The following is a 12,284-nucleotide window of genomic DNA, read 5'->3' on the forward strand; positions in this document are numbered from 1 at the left end:
CTAACCCCACTTAGGGTCCTAAGAGGGCTGCCGCACTTGCGGCCGGGTGACCGCCGATTCGGACGCCGTGGAGGGCGGCACCGCAGATGCGGGGCCGCCTGCTGGAAGGGACCGCCAATCCAGTCCCTGGATCCATCCCGGCTCTTGGGCGGACTCTGCGCCCCGCCCGGCCGCAGGTGCGCTGCGGCCCGATTGCCCGCAGCTGCACCGCATCAGGCCTGATTAGGACGCCGGCTACTTGGCCAGGGGCATGTGCTCGCCGGCCTCAGTCGGAGTTTTGCAGCAGCAGGGTGAGGAGCAACATGACCGCGTCCAAGTTCGTGAACCGATGTCCCGTGTGCTCACGCAAGTCCTGGCGGCTGCGTGAGCACCTGGACGAGAAGCACAAGGTTAGGAATCCGGTGGAGCGTCGTGTCCTCCTGGCGTTCGCCAGGGCCGGGTGAACGTCAAGGGGATGCCGTGTCCGGTGCAGCGCTGCGGGTACGACGGCCGCCGTGTGCAGCAGCACCTGCAGGAGTCCCACCGCGACATGGGTCAGCGCAGAAGCGGCGTCTTCTGGCCGGCCTGCAGTGGCAGAAGACGCTGGAGAAGCTGCGGCAGCTGAGGCGCTCGGACCCCCACCCACCCATGGCTACCGGGCTGGACCTGCCGGAGGCAGGCGACAGGCCCCGGCAGAGGCGGAGGTTCGGCCATCCCGCAGCTCACCTCCGCAACGCAGACCGGTGGTGGATGAGGAGGAAGAGCAGGACGACGAGGAGGACATGCAGGCGGAGGACCAGGGGGCGCAGGAGGAGCCGGAGGAGCCTGAGCTGATGGAGGTAGACCACCACCACCACGACGGGGCTCAGCTCCACCATCGCCGGGACCACCCTTGCCTCCCAGCCCCGACGAGCCACGTTCCCCGGAGCGGGGGAACCAGCAGGACCAGCAGGACCCGCAGGAGGGCGGATCCAGACGGCAGAGCCCGACCTCGACCACGCCTGCGGACCCCACAGAGCCCACCGAGCCCACCGAGCCCACAGAACCGGTGCGTACAACCGTACACTTTCCTGAGTGTGTCATGCAGTATTTGGCCGGGTACAGGAGCACCTGGTGGGTGCCCTCCCGTCGAAGAAGCATGTGGAGAACGCCAGGTCCAAGATGGGCAGAGTGGACCAGTTCCTGCGCAGATGGCCGAGGGAAAGAGCGGCCTGGAGACCTGGCGGTTCATTTGATGCCGACAGGGTCCTCGGCTGGCCGGCGGACCTGCTCAAGCAGGGCAAGCAGATAACGACAGTGAAGGTGTACCTGGTCAACACGGGTCAGTTCCTGACCTACTTCACGGAGACTCCGCCTGAGACCTCCACCGTGCCCCAGCATGGACTCGTCTCCGTCTCGCGGCCCTGAAATCCGCCGCGGGGCAGATCTCAACCACGGTGGTGCTGCACCAGATACAGGTCAAAGACCAGAAGGAGAAACGCACTGTTTCAGCGCCGGTTCTGCGCAGGTGTCTGGAGGAGTGTCGCAGATGGATCCCGGAGCTTTTGCGCGACTCATCGCGGAGGAGGCACGACGTGGTCCTGCGATACCAGCTATTCGGTTGCTTCGCGCTGTTGGTCGCTTCTCTGTACGGCCACAGAGCAGGCGTGGTCCGCAACATGACAGCTGCTGAGGTACGAGAAGCCGAGGATGGACACCGGCGCTCTCCCGGCTATGTCATTAACGTAAGTGCCCCGTCCCAGCGAGCACTTCATCCCGGAGGCAGAACCAGGGGCCCTGGTAGCAGAAACCGTGACTGCAGCCTCTCGGTTGAACCCATCAACCGAGAGGCTGCAGTCACGGGCCTCTGCGAACCAGGACCTCCAGCCCAACAACTTACCTTCCTTCCCAGCAGAGAGCTCCACATTCCAGGTCAGAAACTCACCTCTGCTGTCCTCGTCTGTCTGTCCCTCCATCCCGCAGGTGAGACAACACAAGACGGCCAGGGCTTTCGGGAGCGCCCAGCTCTTCCTGACGCGGAGGAGTTCGGATGGCTAAAGAGCTGGATGACCATACGCAAGCTGCGCCCCCAGACCGACCTGGTGTTTTTCAACTGCAACGGAGGACCGGTACACAAGCTGACCTCCTTCGCCCGGGACGCATGGGCGAGGATGCGCCTGCCTGGATCCCCCTCCCTGACCGACATACGCACCGCGGTAGCCACGATGGTAGGTAGACCTGAGCTTCGTCCCAGCCTTGAGCTTTCTCCACGGTCCCTCTCACTCTCTCTCTCTCTCTCTTCACAGGCGAGGGACACCCAGTGCACGGAGGTCCGAAGGCAGATGTCACACTTGATGTGTCACGACACCAGAACCGCGGACCGTTTCTACGCGATGCAGCTGAGTGTGACCCAGTTGGCCGCCATGCGCAGGACCTTCGACGTGTCCAGGGGCGACGCTGAGCAGACTGTGGATGAATAATGTGTGCTGGTTCAATAAAGCCTCCTTAAACGACTCTTGCCCGTGTTTTGTGCTTGTTTTATGGGTAAAATCCTGTTCTTCCGTGAGAACCAGGAACGGTTAAAGGGCTGATGCGGAGCTACTCATCCCCGCAGTGGCTCCACATCCCCGGGTACAGAGAACCAGGATGGCAGCCTCTCTGAGAACCAGGGCCTGCTGCGGAGCTACTCACCCCAGCCGTGGCTCCACATCCCCGGGTAACAGAGAACCAGGATGGCAGCCTCTCTGAGAACAAGGGCCTGCTGCGGAGCTACTCACCCAGCCGTGGCTCCACATCCCCGGGTAACAGAGAACCAGGATGGCAGCCTCTCTGAGAACCAGGGCCTGCTGCGGAGCTACTCATCCCCGCCGTGGCTCCACATCCCCGGGTGACAGAGAACCGGGACAGCGGCCTCTGTGAAAGATTTGTACATATGGTATGGCTGCTGCTGCTCCGGATGCATCTCCGGGCATCTCCGGGCCGATTCTCCAGCCTGCTGCTCGGCTGCATCTCTCCGGCCGCATCCCCGGGCCGATTCTCCAGCCTGCTGCTCGGGGCTGCATCTCCGGCCGCATCCCCGGCCGATTCTCCAGCCTGCTGCTCGGGGCTGCATCTCCGGCATCTCCGGCCGCATCCCCGGGCCGATTCTCCAGCCTGCTGCTCGGACATCCATGCTGTTGGCAGATCTGGTGCATGGGACATGCCCTGGAGCGGTCCACGGCCGAAGGCACGCTCATATTCAGGGCTAGGTGGTCTTACAAAACCTTCTGTTGTAATCCTGCCGGGGGCTTTGGACATCTGTGTGCTCAAAGTGCTATTTTCCCCGATTGGGCAGGGGCTTAAGCGCGTGTCGAGGGTGGCCGATGCTTGTACACCTGGAAAGCCATTTTTCATTTCTCCCGGCTCCTGTGAGCGTGCTAAAAATCATTCGACCGCACAGGGCTGTGCTCCGGAACACGGGCTACCGGCCCGTGGTGCGTTTTTCCCGGATTTCGGCCTTTTTGACCGGTTTTCGAACGCTTTTCCGGCGCGACTTCCGCCGCTTGCCCCGCAGCGGGGGAACCGCGTAGAGACGCGACACCCACGCCGAATTGTTCTCCTGGCTTAGGCCTTCACGGGATATATGGCTTCCCCGGGTTGAAAGCGTTTTCACCCGCTCTACCGGAAGTTGAAGTTGACCGGGCGGAAAAACGGCACTCTTTCGCGGCTTAAAAATCGAGAAGCCGCGGAAACGGCAGGACCCGCGCCGAATTGTTCTCCTCAGCGAGACCTTTAAAAGCATGTATGGCTTGCCCGGATGGAATTCATTTTTACCCGCTTTTCCGCAAGTTGAAGTTGACCGTGCGGCCAAAAGAGGCTCTTCCCAGGTATGGCTGCAGAGCCCCGGGTGACAAACAACCGTGGCTGTGGTTCCTGGTTCTCAGAGAGGCTGCAGTCCTGGTTCTGTGTTACCCAGTCACACACACAGTGACCCGGGTAACACAGAACCAGGACTGCAGCCTCTCTGAGAACCAGGAACACCAGCCTAAATACTTACCCCATCCAAATACTTACCTGAAACCAGGCCTGGAGCTCAAGTACACTGCAGTTGACCTCTGGCCTCAGCCAGGGAACAACCAGGACTTGCTAAACTGTCTTTAATTCTACCCAGGAGAGAGAACCAGGGCCCTGGGAGGAGAGGAGCAGGACCAACAGCCAAAATACTTACCTGAAACCAGGCCTGGAGCTCAAGTACACTGCAGTTGACCTCTGGCCTCAGCCAGGGAACAACCAGGACTTGCTAAACTGTCTTTAATTCTACCCAGGAGAGAGAACCAGGGCCCTGGGGAGGAGAGGAGCAGGACCAACAGCCAAAATACTTACCTGAAACCAGGCCTGGAGCTCAAGTACACTGCAGTTGACCTCTGGCCTCAGCCAGGGAACAACCAGGACTTGCTAAACTGTCTTTAATTCTACCCAGGAGAGAGAACCAGGGCCCTGGGGAGGAGGAGCAGGACCAACAGCCAAAATACTTACCTGAAACCAGGCCTGGAGCTCAAGTACACTGCAGTTGACCTCTGGCCTCAGCCAGGGAACAACCAGGACTTGCTAAACTGTCTTTAATTCTACCCAGGAGAGAACCAGGGCCCTGGGAGGAGAGGAGCAGGACCAACAGCCAAAATACTTACCTGAAACCAGGCCTGGAGCTCAAGTACACTGCAGTTGACCTCTGGCCTCAGCCAGGGAACAACCAGGACTTGCTAAACTGTCTTTAATTCTACCCAGGAGAGAGAACCAGGGCCCTGGGGAGGAGAGGAGCAGGACCAACAGCCAAAATACTTACCTGAAACCAGGCCTGGAGCTCAAGTACACTGCAGTTGACCTCTGGCCTCAGCCAGGGAACAACCAGGACTTGCTAAACTGTCTTTTCTACCCAGGAGAGAGAACCAGGGCCCTGGGTAACAGAACTGGGACAGCAGCCTCTCTGAGATCCAGGCCTGGAGCTCACCCAGTGAGAACCAGGAATCGGTAAAGTGTTTTTAATTCTACCCGGGACAGGGGACCAGAGCCCCGGGCAACTGAAGCGGGAGAGCAGCCTCTCTTAGAACCAGGCCTGGAGCTCACCGTGTGAGAGAACCAGGAATCGGTAAAGTGTTTTTAATTCTACCCGGGACAGGGGACCAGAGCCCCGGGTAACAGAGAACCGGGACGGCAGCCTCTCTGAGAACCAGGCCTGGAGCTCACCCAGTGAGAACCAGGAATCGTTAAAGTGTTTTTAATTCTACCCGGGACAGGGGACCAGAGCCCCGGGTAACTGAACTGACACAGCAGCCTCTCTGAGAACCAGGCCTGGAGCTCACCCAGTGAGAACCAGGAATCGGTAAAGTGTTTTTAATTCTACCCGGGACAGGGGACCAGAGCCCCGGGTAACAGAGAACCGGGACGAGCCTCTCTTAGAACCACCAGCCAAAATACTTACCCCAACAGTGGCTCCAAGTCCCCGGGTGACAAACAAACATGGTGGAGACCCTGGTTCTTAGACAGGCTGCAGTCCTGGTTCTGCGTAACCCAGGTCACACGCAGTGACCAGGGTAACACAGAACCAGGACCGCAGCCTATCTGAGAACCAGGCCCTCCATCACAACCACTTACCCCAGCCTTGGCTCCACATCCCCGGGTAACAGAGAACCGGGACCGCAGCCTCTCATACAACCAGGGCCTGCTGCGGAGCTACTTACCCCAGCCGTGGCTCCACATCCCCGGGTAACAGAGAACCAGGACCGCAGCCTCTCATACAACCAGGGCCTGCTGCGGAGCTACTTACCCCAGCCGTGGCTCCACATCCCCGGGTAACAGAGAACCAGGACCGCAGCCTCTCATACAACCAGGGCCTGCTGCGGAGCTACTTACCCCAGCCGTGGCTCCACATCCCCGGGTAACAGAGAACCGGGACCGCAGCCTCTCTGAGAACCAGGCCCTCCATCCGAACCTGCAGACCCACACTTAAGCCCCCTTCCACGGATTCAACCAACCAGTCACACGCCCAGCAGAGCCGTGCCCCTGGTAAGGGAAAATAAATAGAATTGTGGTCCTGGTAAGGCTCTGACACTTAGACTATCAGCCGGGGCTGCTGGACTTTGGTTATTTTCCTGACGCAGTGCCCCTGGTAAGGGAAAATAAATAGAATTGTGGTCCTGGTAAGGCTCTGACACTTAGACTATCAGCCAGGGCTGCTGGACTTTGGTTATTTTCCCGACGCAGTGCCCCTGGTAAGGCACTGGAGCTTCGGCTAAGGAGGGGCCTGCCCCCGTCGCCCGGTCCGCAAGCGGACCGGGCGACGGGGGCAGGAGGGTCTGTCCCTTCGGCCTGGCGAGCCGGCCCGGTTCAGCAGGATGGAGAACCGGGCCGGCTCGCCAGGCCGAAGGAACAGACCGGGGGAAGGGGCTGGACGGCCGGTCTGTCCCTTCAGCCTGGCGAGCAGGCCCGGTTCCGCAGGATGGAGAACCGGGCCGGCTAGCCAGGCCGAAGGGACAGACCGGGGGCGGGGGGAAAGGGGGGAGAGGCACGGACCGGGAGTGCGGACCGCGTGTCGGGCAGAGGTACCGGCGTCCCCGGCCGACAGAGACCCGTGGAGGCAGCCTCTGTCACCAGCGGGAGCTGCTGCAGCGCCGGGGACACCGCCGGCACCACGCAGCCCATTTGCGTGACCCAATGTTCGGGGTGCCTAACCCCACTTAGGGTCCTAAGAGGGCTGCCGCACTTGCGGCCGGGTGACCGCCGATTCGGACGCCGTGGAGGGCGGCACCGCAGATGCGGGGGCCGCCTGCTGGAAGGGACCGCCAATCCAGTCCCTGGATCCATCCCGGCTCTTGGGGCGGACTCTGCGCCCCGCCCGGCCGCAGGTGCGCTGCGGCCCGATTGCCCGCAGCTGCACCGCATCAGGCCTGATTAGGACGCCGGCTACTTGGCCAGGGGCATGTGCTCGCCGGCCTCAGTCGGAGTTTTGCAGCAGCAGGGTGAGGAGCAACATGACCGCGTCCAAGTTCGTGAACCGATGTCCCGTGTGCTCACGCAAGTCCTGGCGGCTGCGTGAGCACCTGGACGAGAAGCACAAGGTTAGGAATCCGGTGGAGCGTCGTGTCCTCCTGGCGTTCGCCAGGGGCCGGTGAACGTCAAGGGGATGCCGTGTCCGGTGCAGCGCTGCGGGTACGACGGCCGCCGTGTGCAGCAGCACCTGCAGGAGTCCCACCGCGACATGGGTCAGCGGCAGAAGCGGCGTCTTCTGGCCGGCCTGCAGTGGCAGAAGACGCTGGAGAAGCTGCGGCAGCTGAGGCGCTCGGACCCCCACCACCCATGGCTACCGGGCTGGACCTGCCGGAGGCAGGCGACAGGGCCCCGGCAGAGGCGGAGGCGGAGGTTCGGCCATCCCGCAGCTCACCTCCGCAACGCAGACCGGTGGTGGAGGATGAGGAGGAAGAGCAGGACGACGAGGAGGACATGCAGGCGGAGGACCAGGGGGCGCAGGAGGAGCCGGAGGAGCCTGAGCTGATGGAGGTAGACCACCACCACCACGACGGGGGCTCAGCTCCACCATCGCCGGGACCACCCTTGCCTCCCAGCCCCGACGAGCCACGTTCCCCGGAGCGGGGGAACCAGCAGGACCAGCAGGACCCGCAGGAGGGCGGATCCAGACGGCAGAGCCCGACCTCGACCACGCCTGCGGACCCCACAGAGCCCACCGAGCCCACCGAGCCCACAGAACCGGTGCGTACAACCTTCCACTTTCCTGAGTGTGTCATGCAGTATTTGGCCGGGTACAGGAGGCACCTGGTGGGTGCCCTCCCGTCGAAGAAGCATGTGGAGAACGCCAGGTCCAAGATGGGCAGAGTGGACCAGTTCCTGCGCAGGATGGCCGAGGGAAAGAGCGGCCTGGAGACCTGGCGGTTCATGGTTGATGCCGACAGGGTCCTCGGCTGGCCGGCGGACCTGCTCAAGCAGGGCAAGCAGATAACGACAGTGAAGGTGTACCTGGTCAACACGGGTCAGTTCCTGACCTACTTCACGGAGACTCCGCCTGAGACCTCCACCGTGCCCCAGCATGGACTCGTCTCCGTCTCGCGGGCCCTGAAATCCGCCGCGGGGCAGATCTCAACCACGGTGGTGCTGCACCAGATACAGGTCAAAGACCAGAAGGAGAAACGCACTGTTTCAGCGCCGTTCTGCGCAGGTGTCTGGAGGAGTGTCGCAGATGGATCCCGGAGCTTTTGCGCGACTCATCGCGGAGGAGGCACGACGTGGTCCTGCGATACCAGCTATTCGGTTGCTTCGCGCTGTTGGTCGCTTCTCTGTACGGCCACAGAGCAGGCGTGGTCCGCAACATGACAGCTGCTGAGGTACGAGAAGCCGAGGATGGACACCGGCGCGACTCCTCCGGCTATGTCATTAACGTAAGTGCCCCGTCCCAGCGAGCACTTCATCCCGGAGGCAGAACCAGGGGCCCTGGTAGCAGAGAACCGTGACTGCAGCCTCTCGGTTGAACCCATCAACCGAGAGGCTGCAGTCACGGGCCTCTGCGAACCAGGACCTCCAGCCCAACAACTTACCTTCCTTCCCCAGCAGAGAGCTCCACATTCCAGGTCAGAAACTCACCTCTGCTGTCCTCGTCTGTCTGTCCCTCCATCCCGCAGGTGAGACAACACAAGACGGCCAGGGCTTTCGGGAGCGCCCAGCTCTTCCTGACGCCGGAGGAGTTTCGGATGGCTAAAGAGCTGGATGACCATACGCAGCAAGCTGCGCCCCCAGACCGACCTGGTGTTTTTCAACTGCAACGGAGGACCGGTACACAAGCTGACCTCCTTCGCCCGGGACGCATGGGCGAGGATGCGCCTGCCTGGATCCCCCTCCCTGACCGACATACGCACCGCGGTAGCCACGATGGTAGGTAGACCTGAGCTTCGTCCCCAGCCTTGAGCTTTCTCCACGGTCCCTCTCACTCTCTCTCTCTCTCTCTCTTCACAGGCGAGGGACACCCAGTGCACGGAGGTCCGAAGGCAGATGTCACACTTGATGTGTCACGACACCAGAACCGCGGACCGTTTCTACGCGATGCAGCTGAGTGTGACCCAGTTGGCCGCCATGCGCAGGACCTTCGACGTGTCCAGGGGCGACGCTGAGCAGACTGTGGATGAATAATGTGTGCTGGTTCAATAAAGCCTCCTTAAACGACTCTTGCCCGTGTTTTGTGCTTGTTTTATGGGTAAAATCCTGTTCTTCCGTGAGAACCAGGAACGGTTAAAGGGGCTGATGCGGAGCTACTCATCCCCGCAGTGGCTCCACATCCCCGGGTAACAGAGAACCAGGATGGCAGCCTCTCTGAGAACCAGGGCCTGCTGCGGAGCTACTCACCCCAGCCGTGGCTCCACATCCCCGGGTAACAGAGAACCAGGATGGCAGCCTCTCTGAGAACCAGGGCCTGCTGCGGAGCTACTCACCCCAGCCGTGGCTCCACATCCCCGGGTAACAGAGAACCAGGATGGCAGCCTCTCTGAGAACCAGGGCCTGCTGCGGAGCTACTCATCCCCGCCGTGGCTCCACATCCCCGGGTGACAGAGAACCGGGACAGCGGCCTCTGTGAAAGATTGTACATATGGTATGGCTGCTGCTGCTCCGGGATGCATCTCCGGGCATCTCCGGCCGCATCCCCGGGCCGATTCTCCAGCCTGCTGCTCGGGGCTGCATCTCCGGCCGCATCCCCGGGCCGATTCTCCAGCCTGCTGCTCGGGGCTGCATCTCCGGCCGCATCCCGGGCCGATTCTCCAGCCTGCTGCTCGGGGCTGCATCTCCGGGCATCTCCGGCCGCATCCCCGGGCCGATTCTCCAGCCTGCTGCTCGGACATCCATGCTGTTGGCAGATCTGGTGCATGGGACATGCCCTGGAGCGGTCCACGGCCGAAGGCACGCTCATATTCAGGGCTAGGTGGTCTTACAAACCTTCTGTTGTAATCCTGCCGGCGGGGCTTTGGACATCTGTGTGCTCAAAGTGCTATTTTCCCCGATTGGGCAGGGGCTTAAGCGCGTGTCGAGGGTGGCCGATGCTTTGTACACCTGGAAAGCCATTTTTTCATTTCTCCCGGCTCCTGTGACGTGCTAAAAATCATTCGACCGCACAGGGCTGTGCTCCGGAACACGGGCTACCGGCCCGTGGTGCGTTTTTCCCGGATTTCGGCCTTTTTGACCGGTTTTCGAACGCTTTTCCGGCGCGACTTCCGCCGCTTGCCCCGCAGCGGGGGAACCGCGTAGAGACGCGACACCCACGCCGAATTGTTCTCCTGGCTTAGGCCTTCACGGGGATATATGGCTTCCCCGGGTTGAAAGCGTTTTCACCCGCTCTACCGGAAGTTGAAGTTGACCGGGCGGAAAAACGGCACTCTTTCGCGGCTTAAAAATCGAGGAAGCCGCGGAAACGGGCAGGACCCGCGCCGAATTGTTCTCCTCAGCGAGACCTTTAAAAGCATGTATGGCTTGCCCGGATGGAATTCATTTTTACCCGCTTTTCCGCAAGTTGAAGTTGACCGTGCGGCCAAAAGAGGCTCTTCCCAGGTATGGCTGCAGAGCCCGGGTGACAAACAACCGTGGCTGTGGTTCCTGGTTCTCAGAGGCTGCAGTCCTGGTTCTGTTACCCAGGTCACACACACAGTGACCCGGGTAACACAGAACCAGGACTGCAGCCTCTCTGACCAGGAACACCAGCCTAAATACTTACCCCATCCAAAATACTTACCTGAAACCAGGCCTGGAGCTCAAGTACACTGCAGTTGACCTCTGGCCTCAGCCAGGGAACAACCAGGACTTGCTAAACTGTCTTTAATTCTACCCAGGAGAGAGAACCAGGGCCCTGGAAGAGGAGCAGGACCAACAGCCAAAATACTTACCTGAAACCAGGCCTGGAGCTCAAGTACACTGCAGTTGACCTCTGGCCTCAGCCAGGGAACAACCAGGACTTGCTAAACTGTCTTTAATTCTACCCAGGAGAGAGAACCAGGGCCCTGGGAGGAGAGGAGCAGGACCAACAGCCAAAATACTTACCTGAAACCAGGCCTGGAGCTCAAGTACACTGCAGTTGACCTCTGGCCTCAGCCAGGGAACAACCAGGACTTGCTAAACTGTCTTTAATTCTACCCAGGAGAGAGAACCAGGGCCCTGGGGAGGAGAGGAGCAGGACCAACAGCCAAAATACTTACCTGAAACCAGGCCTGGAGCTCAAGTACACTGCAGTTGACCTCTGGCCTCAGCCAGGGAACAACCAGGACTTGCTAAACTGTCTTTAATTCTACCCAGGAGAGAGAACCAGGGCCCTGGGGAGGAGAGGAGCAGGACCAACAGCCAAAATACTTACCTGAAACCAGGCCTGGAGCTCAAGTACACTGCAGTTGACCTCTGGCCTCAGCCAGGGAACAACCAGGACTTGCTAAACTGTCTTTAATTCTACCCAGGAGAGAGAACCAGGGCCCTGGGGAGGAGAGGAGCAGGACCAACAGCCAAAATACTTACCTGAAACCAGGCCTGGAGCTCAAGTACACTGCAGTTGACCTCTGGCCTCAGCCAGGGAACAACCAGGACTTGCTAAACTGTCTTTAATTCTACCCAGGAGAGAGAACCGGGGCCCTGGGGAGGAGAGGAGCAGGACCAACAGCCAAAATACTTACCTGAAACCAGGCCTGGAGCTCAAGTACACTGCAGTTGACCTCTGGCCTCAGCCAGGGAACAACCAGGACTTGCTAAGCTGTCTTTAATTCTACCCAGGAGAGAGAACCGGGCCCTGGGTAACAGAACTGGGACAGCAGCCTCTCTGAGAACCAGGCCTGGAGCTCACCCAGTGAGAACCAGGAATCGGTAAAGTGTTTTTAATTCTACCCGGACAACCAGGGCCCCGGGTAACTGAACTGGGACAGCAGCCTCTCTGAGAACCAGGCCTGGAGCTCACCCAGTGAGAACCAGGAATCGGTAAAGTGTTTTTAATTCTACCCGGACAGGGGACCAGGGCCCCGGGTAACTGAACTGGGACAGCAGCCTCTCTGAGAACCAGGCCTGGAGCTCACCCAGTGAGAACCAGGAATCGGTAAAGTGTTTTTAATTCTACCCGGGACAGGGGACCAGAGCCCCGGGTAACTGAACTGGGACAGCAGCCTCTCTGAGAACCAGGCCTGGAGCTCACCCAGTGAGAACCAGGAATCGGTAAGTGTTTTTAATTCTACCCGGGACAGGGGACCAGGGCCCCGGGTAACTGAACTGGGACAGCAGCCTCTCTGAGAACCAGGCCTGGAGCTCACCCAGTGAGAACCAGGAAT

At 60.4% G+C, this 12,284-nt stretch overlaps 1 protein-coding gene across 1 annotated transcript; it reads left to right on the forward strand.

Moving 5' to 3' along the window:
* The first annotated feature begins 7,427 nt into the window (after positions 1 to 7,427).
* LOC129357822 (proline-rich proteoglycan 2-like) lies at positions 7,428 to 8,680 on the forward strand. Its single transcript, XM_055026818.1, has 3 exons — positions 7,428 to 7,701; positions 8,165 to 8,384; positions 8,625 to 8,680. Exons 1-2 carry the CDS (start codon positions 7,435 to 7,437, stop codon positions 8,327 to 8,329), a joined length of 432 nt encoding a protein of 143 aa, XP_054882793.1. The 5' UTR covers positions 7,428 to 7,434; the 3' UTR covers positions 8,330 to 8,384; positions 8,625 to 8,680.
* Positions 8,681 to 12,284: the final 3,604 nt, after the last annotated feature.

This window comes from Poeciliopsis prolifica, unplaced genomic scaffold (assembly GCF_027474105.1).
Source record: "Poeciliopsis prolifica strain line A6 unplaced genomic scaffold, Auburn_PproV2 SCAFFOLD316, whole genome shotgun sequence".
Classification (NCBI taxonomy): domain Eukaryota; kingdom Metazoa; phylum Chordata; class Actinopteri; order Cyprinodontiformes; family Poeciliidae; genus Poeciliopsis; species Poeciliopsis prolifica.

What these genes read in the sequence shown, in the direction of transcription:
- LOC129357822 (XM_055026818.1), top strand. Translation starts at nt 7,435, where the DNA reads ATGCAGGCGGAGGACCAGGGGGCGCAGGAGGAGCCGGAGGAGCCTGAG. An exon ending in CCACCGAGCCCACAGAACCG is followed by an intron (nt 7,702 to 8,164) that starts GTGCGTACAACC and finishes CGTTCTGCGCAG; the next exon opens with GTGTCTGGAGGAGTGTCGCA.